The 23,442-nt window shown below is 47.3% G+C and overlaps 1 protein-coding gene across 1 annotated transcript in view; it reads right to left on the bottom strand.

Annotated features, from left to right (window-relative positions):
* The window catches only part of HEMK1 (HemK methyltransferase 1, mitochondrial release factors N(5)-glutamine), a 46,747-nt gene that overhangs the window by 22,220 nt on the left and 1,085 nt on the right, over positions 1-23,442 (bottom strand). Inside the window, 5 exon segments of the mRNA XM_073352478.1 lie at positions 714-875; positions 20,684-20,777; positions 21,840-21,931; positions 22,472-22,668; positions 22,671-22,982. Coding sequence (XP_073208579.1) covers positions 714-875; positions 20,684-20,777; positions 21,840-21,931; positions 22,472-22,668; positions 22,671-22,719 — 594 coding nt within the window. The 5' untranslated portion in view covers positions 22,720-22,982.

Genomic DNA, 23,442 nt, shown 5'->3' with positions numbered 1-23,442 from the left:
ACCGTTACAGGAGGACACGATTTTGTTCTACCAAATGGTGTCCTCCATCATGAGAGCTGGATGGAGTTATTCTGCGGACCGGATGCGGCCCACGGGCCACCAGTTGGACAACACACTGTTGGTCAGCATGCAAAGTGTGCCTTGCATACATAAACGGCATACCACTGATTCTTCTTCAAGGATGATAATCAGCCTGGATGAGTCTGAGGGATGAACTGATGACCAGATCTGGAGCAAGGGAAGGCCTTTTTCTCTCCACAGCATGTGGGTGGGGTCATTCTTTCCCTCCTGGAGCACTGAGCAGGGATTATCCACTGTGGTCTGGGTTGGGGTGGGATATATCCCAAGTGATTGATAACCTGAGACTGAAGGGGGCTTTAGTCACTTATAGATCCCAGTCCTTTCCGTGACTTTGTTTTCTCCTTGACCGGTGAGGAATTATGTTACTGGGGAAGGGACAGGCACCAAAATGGGCTCTTGGCAGTGATCAGGTAGCTGGTGAACTGTGACTACTGCTCATCGCATTGCTCATAAATGCCTTATTCTTTCTTTGTGCTCTTTTGTCTGTCTGTATCCACCTGTTGTCTCTTGTCTTATACCTAGACTGTCAGCTCTTTGGGGGCAGGGACCATCTTTTTGCTACTTGTCAGTACAACACCTGGTGCAATGGGACTCAGTGCTACCATAATACAAAGGATGAAAAGCTCACCCACCGTGGGCAGTTTGCTCAGTAAACTCAGTGCAATGGCCCCTGAGCCACAGCCGATTTCCAGGATCACTGGGTGAGAGACAACAGTGGGGCACTGGTGACCCACATTAACTGCAGGGCTCCCGTTCCTCTGGATTTCTTCTTCCAACACCAAGGAGACAAGATCCTAGCAGAAAAGGAAAAGTGAGCTGTTTCTGTGGGAGTCTGATGATGACTCAAACTAACACCCAAGAGCTGGGGAAAAGGAGGGTGATAGAGCCCCATTTCTCACCTTTGCAAACAAATCAAATGCATCTTTGTATTTTAAAAAAAGCAACACATGCCAGCAGCAGGACTGAGATCCCAGAAACAACTTCAGCTCCACATAGTGCTTTGACTGTAACCAAATCTGCAGGTGCCCTACAGATCCTTTGATATCTTTTAGGACATTTGAAAAGAATAAGCAACAGGAACACACACACATTGCCTGTCCCCCATTTCTTTTGCCACAATCATTAACTTTTATCTCTGAAAGCCTCACTACTCACCAGTCTTAGCCTAGCCTTGTCCGAAACTTTACTCATGGTTTGAAATCCCTTAAGACCAACCCCTAAAGCACTAAGCCAACCAGCAAATCGACAAGAAATACAGTAAATGGCCCAATCAAGTAGGCTTCCTGTTTTGGCTTGCATTGCACAACTACAAATGCTGGTTTGTTATTGCAGGGTCACACTCAGGAATGGCTGGTTGTTAGCATGGATTTTTATTTTATTTTGACAAGTCAGCACTAGGATCTTTATTGTGAATCACATATAAAAACCCACAACAAAGAACTGTATGGATTTTGCCAACAGGTATATGAGCAGAAAGATGCTCCAGGGTAAATTACAGGCCTCCCATTCTAACTAGCAGCATTTTATGTCAATCCAGTGTGACAAAGTTCCTCCTCTACCTTGGTGGGTCTTGCACTTATTGGTTGCTCGACCATCTGGCCAGACCCTGTCACACCATAAAGTAACAATGAGTGACTGGTGGGAAGGTCAAAGTCCTTTATGTAAAATGCTAGATTTTTCTCAGGAGCCAGCACTGAGCTGCCTGCAGAGTGAACCCTATTTGCATGGACATCCCAGCATTTTCCCACACCCTGCTCTGGAAATCAGGCCTAAAGTGGATTAGAGAGCACAGGAGGCCTCAAGCAAAACTGCTTGGTTCATCTGCCTTTGCTGGTTATTCCACACCACAGACCAGTTTGTTGCATCACAGCAAGCTGGTGTGGAAACAGCTAAGATGTTGCAAACAGGTGAAGAAATAAGTAGCTGTGGCAGACGAGCCCTTAAGAAACAAAGATCCTATTTCCATGCAGCAAGCTATCCCTAGCAATAAAGGAAGACGAGCAGGTGAAATACCTGGGAGAGGTCAGTTGCCTTCCTAAGAAACCTCCACAAACATTTTTGTACAATGCATGAGCTGCTCTTCAACCCATTAAAGAAAAAATCCACATACACTGTGTCCCAAGCGAGAACTGGAGCTTGTAGCTGATGAGCAGCCTGGCTTGTTTCAATGTTCCCCTGACCTGGACCTGACTGTGGGAAAGGCAGTTTGACTGTCCCATTTTTAAAGGGAGCTCCTTGTCTGTGGATTCCTCCTGCAACAGGGTAAGATCACATGCAGGTGTACTCAGGACGCAGTGTATGGGGGTCTAGCATGCCTCTGGCCAGGTTTACACTACGAAGTGGCATAACTACATTGGTCAGCAGTGTGAAAAAACTGCCCCCCAGCCAACAGGAAAACCCCCCAGTGTAGATGCAACTTGGCTGATATCTTGGCTCCTGTCAACCTAGCTAACGTCATTCAGGGAGGTGGTGTAAATATGCTGCCAGAAAAACTTCTGTCGGCATAAGGTGCACCTTCATTAGCGGACTCTGCCAATATACCTATTCCAGCAAAGCATGTGTTGTGCAGACAAGACCCCTCTCTTGGAGCAGAATCAGCTGGTTTTGGGGAGGCTGGCTGCAGACGTGAAGCAGCACCCTTCCTCGTGTCCTCGGAAGGGGTTAGTACCCAGAAAGCTTGGTCAGCAAGAGTGCCCTTGCATGCTGGCCGTCTCTGATCACTTACGAAAGGGCTATGCTTACAGGAACACTCCAGTGTGACAAAGAGGAGACAATCACAGGGAGTGAGTACAGAGCAGTAGTTCCTTCTTATCCTATGCCTCAATGATCTCGTATTGCCAGAGTATTTCCTCATGAAGCTCTTCCAGGTCTCTCTCCAACAACAAATGCTGTTGCTCACTGTTTTCTTCTTTTGCCCTCAGGCGGGCATATTCCTGGTCCAGTTTTATGGATTGAGCCAAGACACTGTCCCTGGAGGAATGTATCTCTTCCAACTTGGCCTACAAATCCGTCTGGACTTGGCTGACCTGAAGACTTATTTCCTTGAGCCGGCTGTTCACTATCTCATTGTTTCTCTGCTTCTCCATCGGCACCACTTCTTCTCTAGGTCCAGCGCTCCTTGATCCCAGATACTAGCAGTTCCCACTATCAGACCATCTATGTTGTACAGTGCCTGGCATTTGCCATATTTATGAGCTGCTAGTTTCTCCTGCATTTGGATCATCTCAGCATTCATCTGCGCATGCAGATGCTGGTACTGCTTCTTTAACTGCAGGGCTTCATGGAGGCAAACCCAGATTTTTCTCTGAAGAATGACATACTTGTTTTCCAGTGTGTTGATTCACAGCCACAACCAAGTGGCTTCTCTCCGTCTCTGCAACCAGCTCTTTTTGCCTGTCTTCTAGTAGCTAGATTTGTTCGGCCAGTTTCAATAAGAACCCAGCATCTAGGACTGCAATATCACCTAGGACTGTTTCAATATCACCATCTGAACCCTAATGACACCCACTTCCCGGGACCTTTGACTGCCTCTAAGTCTTTGCCCTGGTTCTCCCAGTCTGGGAACCCCGCTGTCCTTTGGAGTAACTAACTGTGTCTTTTTCAGGCTCCTATATCAGGTTACTCAAGATCCTACCACCCTCATGCTGTGAGGATGACAAATAAGTCAAAGCATCCTCGGCAAGTTGGAAATAATCTGAAACCCATGGCTGACCTCTGTCCCTGAAGCTTGCCCCCCAGGCTTGCCCACAACTTCAGTATCTTTTCTTCGGTGAGAGCCCCCTGGTCCAAAGTTCTTAGAGGGCAGCATCTTCTAACAGGCCCCTTTTCCCCCACACTTATTTACAAGTTACCCCCAGGTTATCACTCTTCCTTACCCCACACTGTGTCCCCTCAGTCCTTTGTTCAGTTTCTGCAGATGTCTGGGTCCCAATATCCTTAATAGTCCAGACTGGCCCAGGTGCCTCAGTGCCCTGTCTTGGTCAGCAATCTAGATAGTCTCTGGTTTCACAGGGGCAGACCCAACCTACATGCCCATCTTGGCAACAGCCAGTGCACCTGACTGGCAGGACCGCATGTCTCCTCCCCTTTCAGCTTTTAGGATGGGCCAGCCTGTCCAATCGCTACCCTTGCTGAACCTACCACCTCCCCCCACACCATGCCAGGGACCAGAAGGTCTGGGGTCATCACTGTTTTCTGTCCCCCAGCCTGGGAGGTTGGACGTCTCACAACCAGGGCGAGCACAGGCACCTCTCTGCATTCTCATCCCTCCTTGATGGCAGGGCATTTTCAAGTCCATATCCAAGCACCATAAGTAAAAGTATGGGCTGTCCCTACAGGCTCCCTTGTGGCGCAGCCCGGTGCTGCAGATGTGCCCCACCTTGACTCCTCCTGATTGGGATGTCAATAGATTCACTTGAACAGCCCAAGATGGGGTGGGAGCTGGGAAAAGGAGAGGCCAACACACTAACAAAAAAGCAAGTTATCTTTATATAAGGCTTCAAGGCAGGAACAATTACAATAAACAAGTCATAAAGCCCTCACCTCAGAGCCCTGCTTATGCTCCCAAACTTAATGTTCACAATCAAAGACTCTAGTTAGGTCAATTTCCTAGAGCCTGAGCAGAAACAACCCCACTGCCCTCCTGAAGCCTGTATGGCTTCTGCTCCTCTCTCTTGCTCTGCTTCCTCTTCCTGTTTACATAGCCCAGCCCTTAGGTGGGGAAAAGCCTCCTGGATTACCTCCAGGCTGCCCTAGCTGTAGGCTCCAGACCATCCCTCAAAGGCGCAGTATTCTCCTTCACAGACCCCATCCCAGGGCAAGCGCCCTGGTATTTAATTTGGGAAATATGCTCACCTGGGAGAAATCAGCTCTCATGTGAATACACAGCCAGGAGACTAAGGGTTTGTCTACACAGGGAAATTGATCAGCATTGCTATAGCAGAATAAGGGTATGCCTACATGACAATTAAACATGTGTGGCTGACGCATGTCAGCTGACTCAGGCTCACTAGGCTCAGGCTACAGGGCTGTACAATTGCAACAGAGATGTTTTGGCTCGGGCTGAAGCCCGAGCTTTAGGACCCCACGAGTGGGGAGGGTCCAGAGCTTGGACTCCAGTCCGAGTCTGAATATCTACACTGCAATTTTAAAGCCCCACAGCCTGAGCCCTGCGAGTCCGTGTCAGCTGACAGAGGCCAGTGATGGCAGTTGCATTGCAGTGTAGCCTAATTGTTCCTCTAAAGTTGTGTCAATATAACACCCCACCGAGGACACAATTCCAGAATAAAAGTGACTTTATTCTAGAATTCCAGAATAGAGTGTCCACAAATGGGAGTTATACCGGGATAGCTATAGCAGGATATTCCTCTACAGCTGTGCCAGTCAATTTCCCTAAACAGACAAACCCTTGGCAAATAGGCTTATATTCAGATGGAAATTTCATTCCCCAGATCCTACTCTACATCATCAGACTGGAGCTTCCGGCTGGGAAGTAGCATTAAAATGGAAGTATTAGAGACGCCAGCACTTGACATAGAGAAACTGAGCACAAACCTCACCACCTTGCACTCCAAGTACAAGCTACATTTCTTTGACCTTATATTCCCTAACATAAATATACAGCCATATGTATACTAACCCCTTCCCTCCTAAACACTATCAGAAACCCCTCTCCACTGCACATGCTGCTCCCCCTTGGGAGAGGCTGAGAAAACAAACATGTGAAAGGTTTTAGGTTGCTTAAGGAAATACTGGAAAGTGCTCAAATACTTTGGTGATGAGCATGCTATAAGAAATATAGATTAGAAATAGAGGTTTCTAAAATGGCTTTACATATTAATTATACAATATATAGTATATAGTCTCATATTGAGAGTATTTACTGAGCTAATTACTGCTATAGAATGTAGATGTCCTTTCAGTCATCTCAATCCACTAATCTAGCAGACAAAGGCATAACAAGATCCAAGGGCTGGAAGATGAAATTATGAAAATTCTAATTGGAAATCACAGGAAACATTTTAATAGTCAAAGTAATTAACCTTTGGAACAGATCATCAAAGGATATGGTGAATTCTCCATCACTTGCTGTCTTTAAACTAATTACATTGGATGCCCTTCTAAAATATATGCTCTAGTTCAGACACAATTTGTTGGGCTCAGTAGTGCCAATTACATAAAAAGGAATAGTAATTCCCCCTACTGCAGGAACTACATGCAGTACGTTAGACCAAATAATCATACTGCTCTTAAAAATCTACAAAAATTGAATATCTAGTCATCCTATTTAGCTTAGATGTTTGTATGTCCCCATTAACTACAGTATGGTGAGCACCTATCCCTATTTAAAGTATTTATCCACACAACACCCCGTGAGGTAGAGAAGTGCTATTATCCCCATTGTAAAGATAGCAAACTGAGGCAGAGAGAGACTGAGGCCATGTCTACACTATGGGCGATAGAGTAGCACAGTTGTAGCTATACTCCGGTAGCGCCATAGCATAGATACTTCCTATATTGATGGATATGGTTTTTCCATCAATGTAGGTAATCCACCGTCCTAAGCGGTAGTAGGTAGATCAATGGAAGAATGTTTCTATTCTGGGGGCTAGGCCAGTGTAACTAAGCAAATGAGCAACACCGCTTGGCTGATCTAAATTTAAGTGTAGGCCAGGCCTGAGTGACTTGTCTGAGGTCACACAAGAAGGCGGCTGTGGCAAAACAGAGAAGTGGCCTAACCTGGGGCATGGGAGACCCAAGTTCATTTTTTCCCTTTTGGCATAGCTCTGAAAACTTGTGCTGAGTGTCTCCCTCTCAGGCAGCTGGGAAAAGTGAAGAACAGAAAGGTCAGAATCAGATGGTGCAGATCATGTCAACACAGTGCTTGGTTACCGCCAAACTATTTTTTTGTTTTCCTTTTACTGCTGCATATTAAAAACCTAAGACACACATTAACAATTCACCTTAGAAATTCGACCCAGTTAGATATTTATCACTGGGCACTGGAGAGGTGTGTTATCCACTTGATGGAGAAATGCTCAATTACGGGGCTATTAAAATGCAAATTATTGCTTACAATAAATGTCAGAGCCAGTGTGCATGCAGCTCACACGCTCAAAATCCTGCTGACCTGAGTCATTGCCACAGATAGTGGCAGAGCTGCTGGATTTATACTCCTTTCTATGCAACTGAGTGTGTGTGAGGAAAGGATGTTTAAAAGAAAATTCCCCATCTAATCCCAAGAATAACCCCTACCAGCACCTTTGCTCTGGCATGCAGTAGTCTTTAGGGGGAGAGGGAACAGGGGGAGAGGGGACGGACTGTGAGATCCTCCTCTCCTTTTGCCAGTGGAAATGGGACCCAGGCACCCTTTGGCATGACCCACAAAGCCATTAACAGCCTTCAAGGAGAGATTGTACATTTCTCCCAGAGGCTGGATACCTAAAGGTGATCCACAGCAGAAGGAAAGGCTGCAGAAAGGAGGGAGAGAAGAGGATGGTGACCCTAGAGTGTAGCAGATGGAGTGAAGCAAGGACAGAATACTGACCCCAGGAGGGAAAGAGTGACAAGGGGATAGAGTAGAGATGATCGACTTGACCAGTGATGCATTTAATGTGGAAGTTTCACTACCAGACGAAAGCTTGGAATTTCCCTCCCCAGACGAGGCGGCCAGTTTCCTCCAGTCCCACCCAGGGGGGCAGGGGCAGAGATTATTGCCCCACATCTGCAGCGCTCCTATCCTTACCCACATAAGGAGTGCCCATCTGCTGCACTCTAAGTCCAGCAAGCAGGGGCATGGCCCACCTTCGTGCTGTCTATTGTCCAGCACAGCTTTGCTCTATTGCCTTTGGTTAGCCCGCGAAGGATGGATGGTGCTGCAGCAGGGCTCCAGGCTGAGACTCAGGAGACCACGGGTTAATTCCTAGCTCTGCCACAGAATGAGAAAGTCATGTTCTTTCTTTGTTCCTCAGGCTCCCACCTGTACAGTGGGGACAATGATAATTCCTCATCTCACAGGGGCAGTGTGGGGATAAATCCACAAATATAATAGCTCCATCCATGGTGATCCATACATAATACCTGTGATCCATACACTGTGTAATCATCTATAGGATGTTGGGCTGGGGATGTAGGAAGAGGGTAAAGGGTTGCTATGTGTGGGGATCCAAGTTTGGCACCCCCATTGAACCAGGCTGGGAGAACTGCTCACAAGTATAACACTCTTCAGCTTATACATCCCACATTACCTAGGTCTTGTCTACAAGGGGAAATTGACTGGCATAGCTATAGCAGAAATAGCTATGCTGGTCAATTTTCCTGTGCTGCAGACAAGTCCTTACTTTACAGCAGTGCTTCTCAAGCTATCTGATGTGGGGGACCAGCAATTTTTTTTCCAATGTGTGCGCAGACTGGTAGCCGATAGCTCACGGACTGGCACCGGTCCGCGGACCACCACTTTGAGTAGCACTGCCTTACAGTTCATGTAGGAGGAGTGGTGAGTAAAATTCTGTGGCTTGCGTTGTGCAGGAGGTCAGACTAGATGATCATAATGGTCCCTTCTGACCTAAATATCTATGAATCTATGAAACTTCAGAGGCCGTGAGCTCCATGAGTACATTGCTTTAGTGACCCTCTTTGGCAGACAAATGGGGTGCTGTTCGCAGCCTCTGGAGGCAGTGATTTCCAGCCCCTGTTTATCTTTGACACAGGGAGGGAATTTAAGAAGAGACTGGAAAAGGAATGGAGCAGGGCATCCTTGGAGTTGGTGGGGGGGAGAGGGGGAAGAGCTTTCCAAACAATCTCCTTTACCAAGCAAAAAAAAAAAAAAAAAAGTGTATCCACTGTTGCTTGATTCCCATCATTCCGAGGTTCTCAAACTTTCGCTTGCCTTAACAAAGCAACCCACCGAGTCCTCAGCCGCTTTTCCAAAGTGACTTGTTTGACTTCACTGTCTGAATCCAGCTAACTTCATGCTATGATTTATTTTTTCCACTTCCCGAGCTAATTGTGAAATAAATGTGTACATTTGCAAACACTCCCAGTTCCCCATGAACCCTAACCCCACCCCTCCAGCAGACACATTCTCACAGGTTCTCGGTATTAGCTCCTCCCTCCCTGTGGCCGGGTCTCTCGTTCACTGTGTTTCTTGGAACTGCAGCTGCACAAAGAGAAAGTCAGGGCACCGCTCGCCAGAACCCAAACCACAAGCTCTCCACCTATGCAGCTCCATCCGGCAGATAGTATATGGCCAGGCAGCTTGCAATGCAAAGATGGGGAGGTGGAAATACACTTGAGAGTCTCATGACTAGAGCCGAGCAAATACCTATAAAAATACCTTACCCTGTTTGTTACTATTAGCGAGAATCAAAATGCTGAATCTGAACTGGCCAGGTTCACACCCCTTTCCACTGTCTTCTAGAGAGACGCTTACATATGCCCCGGGATATCTAACCTCCTTGCAGTCATTAATGGGTTTATTCTCACCACCCTCCTGTAAGAAACTCTACCCCCATGTTACAGAGAGGAAACCAAAGGACAGGAAATCTGTGGCTGAACCCAGATCTCCATTGTCCCAGTCCCCCATCCCATTCACCGAATGTCCTTCCTCTATTCACTTTCCAACAGCAAAAATATTCAAGTAAACAACAAATCTAAGATTCAAAGTACAAGCATCCACCTCGGAAACTTGATTCCTAGGCCTGAACTACACTTAAAATGTTGAGCAACCTAGCTACATCGCTCAGGGGCATGAAAAATTCACACCCGAGCGTTGTAGCTCTGCTGACCTAACCCCCCCCCACCACCACCACCAGAGTACAGGCTGGTAGGTCAATGGAAGAATGCTTCTGTCAACCTAAAAGAAACGGAGTACTTGTGGCACCTTAGAGACTAACCAATTTATTTGAGCATGAGCTTTCGTGAGCTACAGCTCACTTCATCGGATGCATACCGTGGAAACTGCAGCAGACTTTATATATACACAGAGAATATGAAACAATACCTCCTCCCACCCCACTGTCCTGCTGGTAATAGCTTATCTAAAGTGATCATCAAGTTGGGCCATTTCCAGCACAAATCCAGGTTTTCTCACCCTCCACCCCCCACACAAATTCACTCTCCTGCTGGTGATAGCCCATCCAAAGTGACAACTCTCTACACAATGTGCATGATAATCAAGTTGGGCCATTTCATGCACAAATCCGGAAATGGCCCAACTAGATTATCATGCACATTGTGTAGAGAGTTGTCACTTTGGATGGGCTATCACCAGCAGGAGAGTGAATTTGTGTGTGGGGGTGGAGGGTGAGAAAACCTGGATTTGTGCTGGAAATGGCCCAACTTGATGATCACTTTAGATAAGCTATTACCAGCAGGACAGTGGGGTGGGAGGAGGTATTGTTTCATATTCTCTGTGTATATATAAAGTCTGCTGCAGTTTCCACGGTATGCATCCGATGAAGTGAGCTGTAGCTCACGAAAGCTCATGCTCAGATAAATTGGTTAGTCTCTAAGGTGCCACAAGTACTCCTTTTCTTTTTGCGAATACAGACTAACACGGCTGTTACTCTGAAATCTGTCAACCTAGTTTCAGCCACTCAGGGAGGTAGATTACTTACACTGATGGAAGAAAGCCTTCCGTTGCTGTAGGAAGCACCTACACTATGATGCTAAACGGCTGTAGCTGTGCCAGTGTAACACCCAGAGTGAGTCAAGCCCTAAGAGTTAATGGTCATCCACTCTGGGAACAAAAACCGCAGGGTGTGATGCATGTTTCCAATCAAAATGAACCAATGTTTCACATGTACGGAAGATCACAATGAACTGTTCGCTAATGTTTCGAGGGCCATGATTGTTCAGGAAAATTATCTGACAGATTAATAGAATTTTGCAAGCCATTCACAGGAAATTTGTGAATTAAATTTAAAAAAGTCAATTTCATGGAATAAGTTATTCATCACAAACTATTCACTGTGTCCAGGCTCATTACAAGAACAAATCATTTGAAAAACATCTTCCTTAAGAAACTAGTTAAATGCTGAAAAGCCCCTGTGTAATTAACCTCTTCACCCCAACCACTTCTCTGCAGCTCAGGATGGAACACAGTGCGAACTTTGGTCAAGCACTGCTTTGCTGATGTCATCCTACGTCCCATTTGCATTAGGAGACTGCAGTGCGAAAGCTGTCAGCAGAGGTATAGCAAGCGATTCAGCTTAGAGTTTGGTGGGGGGCTCATGCAATCTCTTATGGGTACAAGCCAAAAGAACCTGCTGATATCTAGTCATCCTCCAGTGGCTGTATAACAGTACCACAGAAACCCTACACAGTTTGGTGCTGCTGGCAGCCTCTGTGCTTAACAGTCTTAGGACGGGGTGCTGCAGTTCAATACTGTGCATACTGGAGGGTAGGACAGGTACCACAGGGTGGGCTGTAGGCCAGGGCTGAGGTGCAGTGGCAGAGCAGTGTGTGGGCCCAGCAATGGGATGATAGAGTATTATAGGTTGGAAGCTCATTGGAACAGGGACTGCCTTTTTGTTCTATGTCTGTACAGCGCCTAGCACAATCGGTTCCTGGTCTATAACTGGGGCTCCTAGAGGCTATGATAGCATAGATAATAAATATTAATAATCAGTACTGTCAGAAAAACTGGAGAGTAACCCCATGTTTTTCTTTCACAAAACACAAAATTAACAGCTGCAGGGGCAGGGAGATAGCATGTTAACCCTCTTAGCACCCCAAACGCTTCCTACAGGCTGACTCTGATGCTTCTCAGCACTCCCTGGGAGCATCCCTTTGAGTCATGCCATTCCTGGCTCAAGTGTCCTGAGGCAGCAAGGACAATGAGGTTTGAGGGTCAACATTCAGGGTGGTGTTCTGCCTATGAATCTCTCAGGTTAGAGTTGGGAAGCAGGGAGAGACAGTGAGCGATACAGAAGGTTGGGTGTACACCCCTGTCCAAATACCCAGAGACACACACTCTCGCTTCCTGGGAATGTTTTTACATGTGTTTTTTTTCCCCCAGAAACTGCACTTTCCAGAATCCAGGACTCCCTGCAGAGCCTAATCTGATCGCCCCCTTCCTGTCTGTTTGTCCATTGGCTCCCAATCGATCTGCAACAGGGCACACGGAGGCCAAGCAGGAAACGTGAGCATATGGAAGCCATGGAAATTCCCCCCTGACCCCTTTTAAACACAAGGCCTCCAGGCCAGCTCCATATTCAGATGGCAGCACAGCTCACAGCAATCCCAGTTCATCCCCTGGCTGGCAGTGTGGGGAAAGGGACACACCTCACAAGCCTCCCACACAGACCCTAGACAACTCCATGCCAATGGGGTGCTGAGGCAGCCACGCTAGTGCTTTCGGACACAAGGCCACTGAGGGGGGCCTTTGATCCTATACGGACCAGGAGGCAGCTACATGGATGCCTCCAGCGTTAATCTTCATCCCCTCATAGCTGCCCCTGAACATTTGCAAAATGCCAGCTTCCTCTGAAGCTGCGGGTGCCACTATCAAAGACAGGATCCCAGACAACATGAACCACTCAGCTCATCCTGTCTGGCAGGATTCTGTGTTCTTAAAACCCCATTTAGGCTAATGTTGGTGAGGGACAAAGGAAATGGGTTGTGGATTCTGTGCAAGCTAATCTACAGGCTTTATTCAAATAACTCTTCCCAATTACTTTTCTGCGGTAGTTTCACACAGCTCTAGTCCTGACTTCCCACCCTGTACTTTAACTGCTAAATCACACTGCCTCTTAGCTAAGGACCTGAAAAACATGGACCTGAGATCGCAATCTCAAACAGAATAGGATTCCAAAGGAGCAGAGGCTTGGAAGGCAGGAAAGTAAGAGTCCATGTGTGGTATGAGGGCTGAGAGATACAGGGAACAACTAGTATGGTGGAGGGGCGATACCCAGAGCATGCATTAAGTCAATCCACTCCAAGCATGTCTAGGTCCATGTGTGTCCCTAAAGGAAAGCTGCCTCCTCTCTGCCCAGCACCGAGGGGAGCAAATTGTGTTTGCAAAGGAAGGTTGGGGATTTTTAATTAAAAATTGACATTTCTGAGTCTCTTTTGGCACTCTCCAGCTGCCCTAGCATAGCTCCTTTTATCAAAGGATCCCAAAGCCCTTTCCAAAGGTGGGCAAGCATTGGCATCTCCACCTCATACACAGGGAAGTCAGAGGCACAAAGGCGGGAAGTGATTTGCCATGGGTCACACAGCAGCTCACTGGTAAAACTGGGAAGAGAATTCAAGTCTCCTGACTCCCAATCCATGGCTCTAACCACTAGACTACATGTCTTCTGCACTTGCTGAAAAGTGATGCAATTTGTGGCATTAACAAGGAGTCTGAGGAATAAAAACAGAGGCTTCGATCCATCCAGCATCAATACTGGCTTCTCAAGCAGATGAACATAATGCCGCTTACACATAAAACAGTGGAGAAATCCCCCACTTTGCAATCTGTCTATTTAAAATACACAGATTAACGAGTCCAGATCTTTCTCGTTCTTCTCCCTTTTGTACGGCTCTGAAGAAATTACAAAGTTCATAATTAAGGTTAACTAAAAGTTCAGTTATAATCCATGAAAGCCCTCAATGAGTCCAATTTTGATCACATGCTTGTAGAACATATTTCAACACAAACAAAATGTCACTCAGGCAAAGCCTACACTTGAAGGTAGGGGTATGATCCCCAGCTTGCAGAGCCATACTTACACTAGCTCGATGGCTGTAGTCACAGTAACATGGGCAGCGGTGAGCAGTGGCACAGGCTAGTTACCATGAGTACAAACCCGCCTGAACCCTGTGGGTACGTAAATCAGGGCAGCTGGATCAGGATACCATTCCCCAGGCTTCTGTGGCTACACTACTCTTTTGAGCTAACGTGAGTCTCTCTCTGCAATCTAGGAATCACACCCCTAGCTGAAGGGGGCAAGTAGACAGCAGTGGTTTTAGTGCATACTCCCATTCAAGAACATCAGAGTTATAAATAAAACACAATACCCCTGCTCTTGCCAACAAAAAAAGGAGTCAGAAACCTAAGAAATGCACAACTAAGGATGCACGTTCCCCAAAAAAACCTTAACTCTGCCCCACAGCAATGATAACCAGCTAGCCATCCCTCTTCCTGTCTTTGCACACGGAGTATCGGAAACGTGCATCATAGAATATGGGGTTTACGATTCATACACACACACGCACACATCTCTCATGCTGAATGTGCCTCTTAGTCCTGACTCCATCCTTTCCTCTTTACAGGTCAGTGATCTATTTCTATGATCTAGCCCCCACAACTAATCTAAGACAGGCTTGTCTGGGGTTAAAAAGCCTCCTACAGCTCTGAAATGGTGCTGATATCCCAGCCAGCCACAGGGCTGTGGAGGTGTCAAAGGTTGTCATGATGAATCCTCTAAGGCTCAAGTGGGGCGGTGGGCCCTGACAAGGCCTAAGAGGAGGGTCAGAAGTAGTGCTAATTAACCATTCTGTGGCTTAGGGGGCAAAGCCTCCTAAGGATAACTGGAAGTTGTCCCTTCCTGTGGCTCTCCATTCAGCAAGTCCACAGGAAGGAGTTTCAGAAGGTTCTGGATGGAAGCAACTATCCCTCTCTGGCAGGAAAGCCATCTCCAAAGCAAAGCAAGCCTTAATTTGCCTAAAAATACAGCCTCACCAGTCAAGGAGGAAAACAGACACGGGAAACCCTGTTAATCATGAGCTACAGGAAAATAATTCCTGGACGTCAAATGAACCTAGAGAGTGAATCTGAGCCTGGAGTGCCCTCTAGAGGTGAGACGTGTATTACCAAAATAATCTAGGAGGTAAATAATAGGATCAAATTAAAAACTCATATACATGAAATTATGAGGAGGCTTAATTTAGCCTGTGCTTACACAGGTAAGATAATATATGGTTTGCCTCTGGCTTGAGGCATCCTTCACATTATTTTGTTTTTCTCTATTGCATAAGAGGCTAAAACACCTGTACATTATGCAGAAGAACAGCACACAATCTAGCCTGGGAATTTGTGGAAGGTGTTTCCCCAAAAGACCAAGGACCCATTGTGAAATTATACTCTATCTAGACTGTAAATTCTTTGGGCTAGGGACGGTCGTTTTGTGTTTCTACAGCACCTAGGACAATGGGGTCCTGGTCCATGCTGGAGACTACTAGGCACCACTTCAATCCAAAAAATAAGATATATAACAGTACATCAAAAGTAGAGAAAAGCCAACCTTTGGCAAGAAAATCTCCACTCATGCAAACTGCTGATATAGGTAAATCTGGGATGTAAACACAGAAATAAAGCCAACCACCTTGCTTACAAAAGGTTTTTGGTGTCTTGAGCCTTTCACTTTGATTCTCAGAAATCTTAGGCAGCCCTTGAATAGGCAGAAATTTTCTGAGACAGAGTTTAGTATCAGTTTCTTAAAGAAATCTGGCAAGGATCTGAACTGAACGAGCACTCATGGACTCAAAGCCAATTATTAGAGCTTAAAAGAACTCCGGTTTCACATGGAATTTCAGCTTTACCATGATGGGTTTCAAAGGAATCCAAATGCTAATGTAAAATACAAGAAAGGGTGTGAAACCATATAAGCTGAAATGAATGCAAAAAAATGTGGGTTGAGAGTTTACACACCATGGAGATGGGTGCAGCGTAAGAACTTGAATAGAGTAGAAAGTGATGAATTTCAAACAGGTGAAAAAGAAAACCAGAAAAAGGTGTTTATTTTTCATTTATATATTTGCTCATACAATCAAATATTATTCTGCTGGTTTCACACCCCTTACACGTCTGTTTCCTTATTCTTTTTTGTATTAATGTAGCACCTTGGGGCCCCAATCAAGAACCAGGACCCCATTGTACTAAGTGCTCTACAAATGTGTAATAAAGACAGCCCCTTCTCCAAGCTTGTGTCCATGTTTACAGGCAGGAACATTTGTGGAAGCAGCCAAGTTTCACCAAGTAGCAACAGGAAGCACATTTTGTACTTGTAAATATATCTGCATCAGAGTCTCAATAGTAAGAGTTACACTCAGCCAATCAGGGAACAGAAACATGCCAGATGACTTGCGTGCAAACAGAATGAACCAGTTCAAATATGGGATAAGAATTACTGGCAGTGAGCTGCCTGTGCATGATCTACAGACCAAGAATTATTCAGACGTTATCTGGTGAATGATTTCTAACCACCAATCGCTATGAGAACATTGCAAGCTGCTTGCAGACAAATCACAAGCAGGAAGACAGCTCAAATGTACTGACTACATTATTTGCTCAAAAAATAAATCAGAGATTTTCCTGTTGCATTTTTAAAATAAAATGGAATTCCTGAAAAGTTACATTGGCAACATATGCAAAGCAACATTCACCCCTGAAACACACCACACAGAGTTCAATGTCTGAAGCAGCAGAGTGAAAGGAGCTGAACATCCACTCAGCTTGTGCAACAGATTATACACAGTATGTGGTGCTTGGAAAGAGTACATGCACAAAGCATCACCCAGCTGGATGGTGCTCAATATCTGGACCTGTCCCTACCCACTTCCTATCCAACTATCCTCCCCCAAAGCTGGCCCAGGAGTGCTCCCACGTAGTGTCAATGGCCTGTCAATTGGGCCACATGTTTGTTGTGATTGTGACATAAATGGTCTTGCCCACACACCTTCTCGAGACAACAAACAACTGAGTTCCCAATGTTTTTGTTAGCTTGACATTAAACTAGAGGGCACGGCTGGGAATGGTGACAGTGTAGGATGGGATTAAGGCCAGACAAAGAACACACAGATCTTCAGCCGTATCTCTCTGCATCAGATACCAGAAGTGGCTGGCTCAAAATACAGCAGCTTCATCTGAGCCAGCAGCAGGTGCTCCCATTATTTAATGTAGGATCAACAGAATCAGACCTGAGCAACACACAGACTTACACAGCAGCAAGAGTGAAGCTCAGCATACCTCACCATCTCTTGCCATGCCACTGCTGACCAGCATATGACATTATAGAAATGATGATGAGACAACAGAAAGCCAAAAAACAGCAACAGCTAAAAGAGAAGCAACAGCAGCCTGGGGTATATGCTGCTGCGCTTTCTGAGTATGACAGATACTTACTCTGCCACAGGGTAGGTTCCCCTCTAAACCCTACTCATCAGCACCCTCCCACTACTCCTCCCTATCACCCTCACTCATCAGATCCTTTGCTATTTCCTCTTATATTTCCAGATGAAATGATACATAGGACAACTCCTCTGTCCTCCCAAACTCAGCAGCAGCACAGACCACCTGCCTGCCAGCCTCTGGCCTCTCACAAGTGCCTGCCTGATTGCTTCCTCCTTCCAGTTAGGCTTGGCAAATTAGATGTAAATTAGTGGGTGGCAAGACATGCCACGTCTCTCTGCAAAGGAATTCGCTGACATAAGAAACACTCCCAGGAACCTCAACAAAGGGGAAATTTAAAGCCTTTTGAATCTCTAGGATTGTGCCAACAAAGGGTTTGGCACCCATGTGCAGAACAGGGGTGACCCTGAGGAGATTTCAGCTGGGATCCATCGGGTGGAATGAAGGAATGTGGCTGCATTTTGTTGGTTAAAAAGGCACTGTGGCTAGGATATCTATGCCCTTGTCTGTATGGAAAAGATTTTTTGTTATAACCTAAGGTGGGCAAACTATGGCCCGTGGACCACATCCAGCCCACGGGACCGTCCTGCCAGGCCCTTGAGCTCCTGACCAGGGAGGCTAGCCCCTGGCCCCTCCCCTGCTGTCGCCCCTTCCCCGCAGCCACGCCACTGTGCGGGGAGTGTGGCTGGCTCTGGCCGGGCAGTGCGGCTGCCTGTCCTGCCACTCTGAGCGGCATGGTAAGGGGGTGGGGAGCGAGGGCACTGGATAAGGGGCAGGGGTTCCCGGGGGGGCAGTCAGGGGGTGGTTGGATGGGGCAGAGGTTCTGGGGTGGGACGGTTAGGGGACGGGGAGATTGGATAGGTGTGGGAGTCCCGGGGGGGAGGGGAGGAGGCCTGTCAGGGGGCGGGGGTGTGCATAGGGGTCGAGGCAGTCAGAGGACAGGGAGCAGGGGGGGTTGGATAGGGGGTGGGGTTCCGGGGGGGGGTTAGGGGTGGGAGGTTCCGCGGGGGGAGGGGAAGTGGTCGGGGGCAAGGAGCAGGGGAGGTGGCGGGGACCAGGCTGTTTGGGGAGGCACAGCCTTCCCTACCCGGCCCTCCATACAGTTTTGCAACCCTGATGTGGCCTTCGGGCCAAAAAATTTGCCCATCCCGACCTAAGGTGTGAACCACTGTAGTTATACCAGGATCAACTCCTATGTGGGCAGTCTTATTCCAGTTTACAGAGACCTCCTTTAGGTTTAATTTATGTCACTTGTGAAGGGATTCAAGCTATACAAAAAAAAAGCCACTCTTATACTGGAATAGGAGTGTCCACACAGTGGGTTATAGTGGTCTAACTGATAAGACTTTCCCTTGTAGACATGGCTTCAGTTAGCTTTTCACTCTGGGTTCCTGCCTGCGCTGAACACCTTTAAATGCAGCATGTTCCAGCACACTGTATTGTAATTTGGGCCAGTGGAGATGTATTTACCAAACAATGCAAGCACATGGGCAAAACCAGCAATACTCTCTTGCATTGGCAATCATGGCCTGCTCTGTATGCAATAGGCCTTTAAGGACTGGCGGGGCTGGTGCTGCATGGAAAGAATTGGAGCACAGCACCTAAGGAAGCCTCATCAGCAGATGTTTTGACTTTCAGAACATACAAGCTCCCTCTGGCATTTGTGCCAACATTGCAGCGCTGAATTAGAAGAGGGTCAGAGGCTGGAAATGCTCTCTGAAGTTGAGAAGAACAGGACTACCTACGCAACACAGCTGCTAGAAACTGTCCTTTTTGGCGGTTGATTTTGGATGTAGCTGTTGAGGGGCAGCTTTCTAACTAAGAAAACAATAATTCAGGGCCCCTGCTCCAAACTGAATAACCATAACCAGCAAGATAAAAGCAAGGCATCAGACACAACTCGGGCAGTCTCCACTCTTGGATGCGAGCACTACATTTAGAGAAAGCAATCTTGGTGCAGTTTTGCCTAGTAGGTAGAACTCTGCATGGATAAAAAATTTGTATCTGCATCCAATCCACAATCTGCAAATATGGTTCATGGATGCAGATAGCCACAGATTTCCAGGGCTCTATTAGTAGGAAACTAATGAGGTTGCGCTGATGTCACAGTCCTGAATGGGACTCCAGCGCTGAACATTCATACGGTCACTGTACAAGCGAGGGTAATGGGATTCTTCACCGAGGGCCTGCTCGTCCTCCCATTAAAATCAATGGGAGCTTTGCCATTGACTTCAGGAAGAGCTGGATTGGGCCCCAATTCTCTTGCCTAACCAAATAACAGAAATGTTTTTTTCCCAAATATTTTATTTTTGGTTAATGAAAGAAGCAGGATGAAAAACCCTGGGACTGGAGGTCTTCTCTTTATCTACAGATCAAGTACAGTATATCTAGGTGCTTTCCACACAGTCTCTCTCCCCCCCTCAACATGGCTCACCCCTGAGGTAGCAGATCAGTCCTATATGGGTGAGGTATTTCAGTCTCCATGACTCACTGCCTTTGGCACCTCTAAGACTGCCAGCAAGGGGGCTAATTGTATCGGTCATTTTTGTGACGTGGGCACCTGCCTAGGAGGAACTAAGCAGTGACGCAGCAATTTAGTTCATAATGGCCACCAAGCTGTAGTCAAATGGTAAAAGTACTTAGTTACTAACCAGCAGGGAGCAGATCTGAGCCAGAGAGCTAGAGGTGAAAAGCTCCATGGCCAATCCTCTTAGCCATCCAGTCTCCTTACTTTCTCATCAGTCCGGGCAGATGAGGAAAACATGGTGACTCAAGGGGTCGCTGATGAGATATGGACCCCACCATGTCTAGGACACTGGTTCAAATCCAGCCCATGCCAGAAATGACCGGTTTGGTGGCCTAGGGAATGAGTCAGTGATCTGAGTCCTGCTTCTTCAGTGCCTGTCCTGCAGAAGCTACCCAAAGGGACCAGCTTCCATCCCCTACTAACTCAGGCTCAATCTGAACCAACAAAGACACAAATACCCACTACCAATATCCTGAGATTTCAAGAAGAGTGATTGCTACCTCCAACCACAGGCTGATTTTGTTAACATAAACTCTGAATAGCTGCAGGCTTCTTATTCTGGTATCAAAGTACCAAGCCATTAGGCTCCATTAACAATGTCCTTAGGGTATGGAGAAAGCCATTACATAGCAGAAAAAAAGGAAAACGCTCCAACTACTTCCACTTGGGGTTTCCTTGTGACTGGCCTAGGTGAAATAGAATCGCTAACAAAACCTGCCTTAGTGTGGAACTGGGAGAAACACAACCTCTCCCCCAACAGCATGGGCCAGGAAGCAAAGTTCACCTACAATAGTCTCATATCTCCTTTTTTGCCTCCTCCTGCACCCGACCCCGAAGGAAGAGTGAGATGGTCAGTCTGGGCAGCTCATCACCTATAGACTCTCATAAAGTACAGGGCACATCTGTAGCAACGCAGTGTATGGAAGAGCAGCTTAAACACCTCCTTTCCAAGGTCTTACCTCTGTCTCAGGCCGAGGAATGAAGACTGGGGGTCTCATCTTGAGGGTCAGTTCCCAGAAATCCCACTCACCAAGGACGTACTGCACAGGCATCCTGCAACAGGAGGGGGTGGGTTACACATCACATTAGGACTAGACTCCCCTGTTACAGACAAGCCCTCAATCACCTTCTTATCAACCTCCAAGCCATGGGCACTGTCATTGCCAGCAACTTCACTTCAGGGGATGGAGGGCAATGCCTAGCACTGTTAAAGATCCTTGGATGTGGAACTGAAGGGGTCTAACAAGATGACCCATGAACACATGGGCAGTGAGGGGATAATACATGAAGCCCAGCATCCACTACTGACACATGATGCCTCTTCTAGAATCCCCAACAGACTCCTCTGTCATGCATCGCATTGCTAACCCTCACTGCAGGACACAAGCATGTTCCACAACCACCAGTCACATGGATAATTGGGAGGATGTATGTCTGCAGTATCCAAAGAGTTAGGTTTTTTTCCATATCTCCTCTAGGCTCACTCCAGATGCCTTCTGGAGGTCTCAGTTTTCTCAATAATCCAAGTCCCTAAGCATTTCCTCTCCTCACAGACTGCCACACCATCTCCAATTCCAGGTGACTTGCAGACATTGGCCAAATTCACCCCTGTACTGAGAGATCCTGGGGGGAAGGGAGGGGAATACTGGGTTTTGCCAACTCTACAACAGCCAGAGAGACCCCAGCATCAGGAAAATTCCCCAGAGGCTGGATCTGCCATCTCTGGGGTGGAACGTGACAGCTATTTAACACTGCACAGCAACACTGCACAACAGTTGAGGTCAGGGAGCCAAGAAGAGGACCGTAGCCAGTGGAAACTGACAGGGGAGTGGAAGCACGAGGCACTACTCATAGTTTCTCTAATGGACTCAGAGCTAACATCCAGCTGGCCCTGGCCTCTTTTGTAAAGTTCCACCCGATGCAGCCTCCTTGCTCCAATGGCAGACTCCTATTACCGCCACTCCCTGGTCATTCAGCGACAACACAGCACTAGCGTCTGCTCTAGCCCATTGAATGTGAACACAACCCTCCTCGCTCTGTTTGTTTCCTCCATGCTACTTCCTTCCCACTGGAAGGAAAAGATGGTGGGATGGTTTTAAAAGGGGACGTTCCTACCTTTGTAGCCGCTTCGTACTCAGCTTCTGGATCTGCTGCTGCTGCTCCAATGTGAGCGGGGTGGAGAGGCTGCCAGCACCCAAGCTGTGAAACTGAAGAGGAAATAGCTTTAATACCTGCCCAACTGTGCAGCTTGCTCACCTCCTTCTCCTGTCCCTGAACAGCACCTTTAAAGGGTATTGGAACATTCACCAATAAATAACACCCCAGACTTTTTGAGATCCCAAATCAATAGCAGAATCTACACAGAGACTTAGAAGTGACTTACTCAAACAGTTCCTCTGCATTTACCTGCTAAGTTCTGGGGTTCAGGAGAGTGGGCCAAATTCAAGGCCACATAGCCATAGGTCCGGGCACAATCTGGGTGCCTGTTTCCCATGCTATAACCAGTGCTAACTCTGGCAGACCCCTGTATAGAAATCATTAGAGGAGGGCAAAATGCTTTACAAACATTAATGAATTCAGCCTCACCCCAATCCCCGTATGAGACAGGGAAGTGTCAGTCTCCCAATTTCATAGCTACGGAAACAGAGGCCCAGAGAAATTCAACAATCTAGTCAAGATCACCAAGTCCGCTGATGAATCACGAGTGCTGTGACTACACAACCATAATCCTTTCTGCACCACTTAACTGTCTTTGCTCCCAGGACGTAGGAAACGATATATTCGCTGGATTCCTGTGCTTCAGGGATCCCGTTTGCCTCAAACACACCTCGCCAGTAGCTGACCAGCTCAGTGGCTGTCATTTTAGCACTGAAATTCTGCTTCCGAAGCAGGCGGTGAGGGTTTAGGACACAGCATTTGGCAGGACTCCCTCCCTCTCCTTCATATTCAGGAGGCCCAACAGCATCCGGCGCAATGGGCTGGTGAGGAGCCTCATCTCGTCAGACGCCACTTCTAGTTTCCAAGATGCCACGTGTGTCCTTCCTTCCCAGGCCACCTTCACCAGACCTAGTCAATCTCAAGGCTCAGCAGGCCGGGGACATGGTCTCCTCACCACCTGACACTCCCACATCACGGCTGCTAAACGCCCACCAGACACTCGGCCACTGCGGGAGTCTTCTCATGCCCACAGGCGTTGTGAAAGGCATCCTGTGGGCATCTCCTCACATCAAGGCACCAGCTCAGGGCATCATTCCTCTGCTGAGAGAGAGAGAGAGCACATGTAGCTTATGGGCTAGTGAGTCAAAGGGAATCCATCCACCAGAGAGCAGGGTGCTTTCCTCACTCCCAGCCAGAAAGGCACTCACTGCCCACAGGAAAACACAAACAATCATTCATGCTATCACAAAACGCATCTATGTTTAAAGGGTTGAGATTAAACAGCAGGGAACTAGTAGAGGCAGGACACTGGGAATGGGGAACGGGGCTTTTCGCCTGTCACCAGCTCCGTTTCGCCTTGGACAGTAGCAACTGAGAGTTACAGTGCAAAGGGTGACTCCTATGTGAAATGAGTCCATAGTCTCAGCCCCCTGCCCTGTCCACACACCAAACCACTGCCATAACTGGCTCGATGTGCTCCCCATCCTCTTGCTGGCATTACAGAAAAGGCAGCGAATAGATGCAGAATCCAGACTCCCCTGTCACTCCTATAGGTGGTCCT

This window comes from Lepidochelys kempii, chromosome 7 (assembly GCF_965140265.1).
Source record: "Lepidochelys kempii isolate rLepKem1 chromosome 7, rLepKem1.hap2, whole genome shotgun sequence".
NCBI classification, from domain to species: Eukaryota; Metazoa; Chordata; order Testudines; family Cheloniidae; genus Lepidochelys; species Lepidochelys kempii.
Note: the sequence above shows the minus strand (reverse complement) of the source record. Positions and strands in the feature narration are given on the sequence as shown.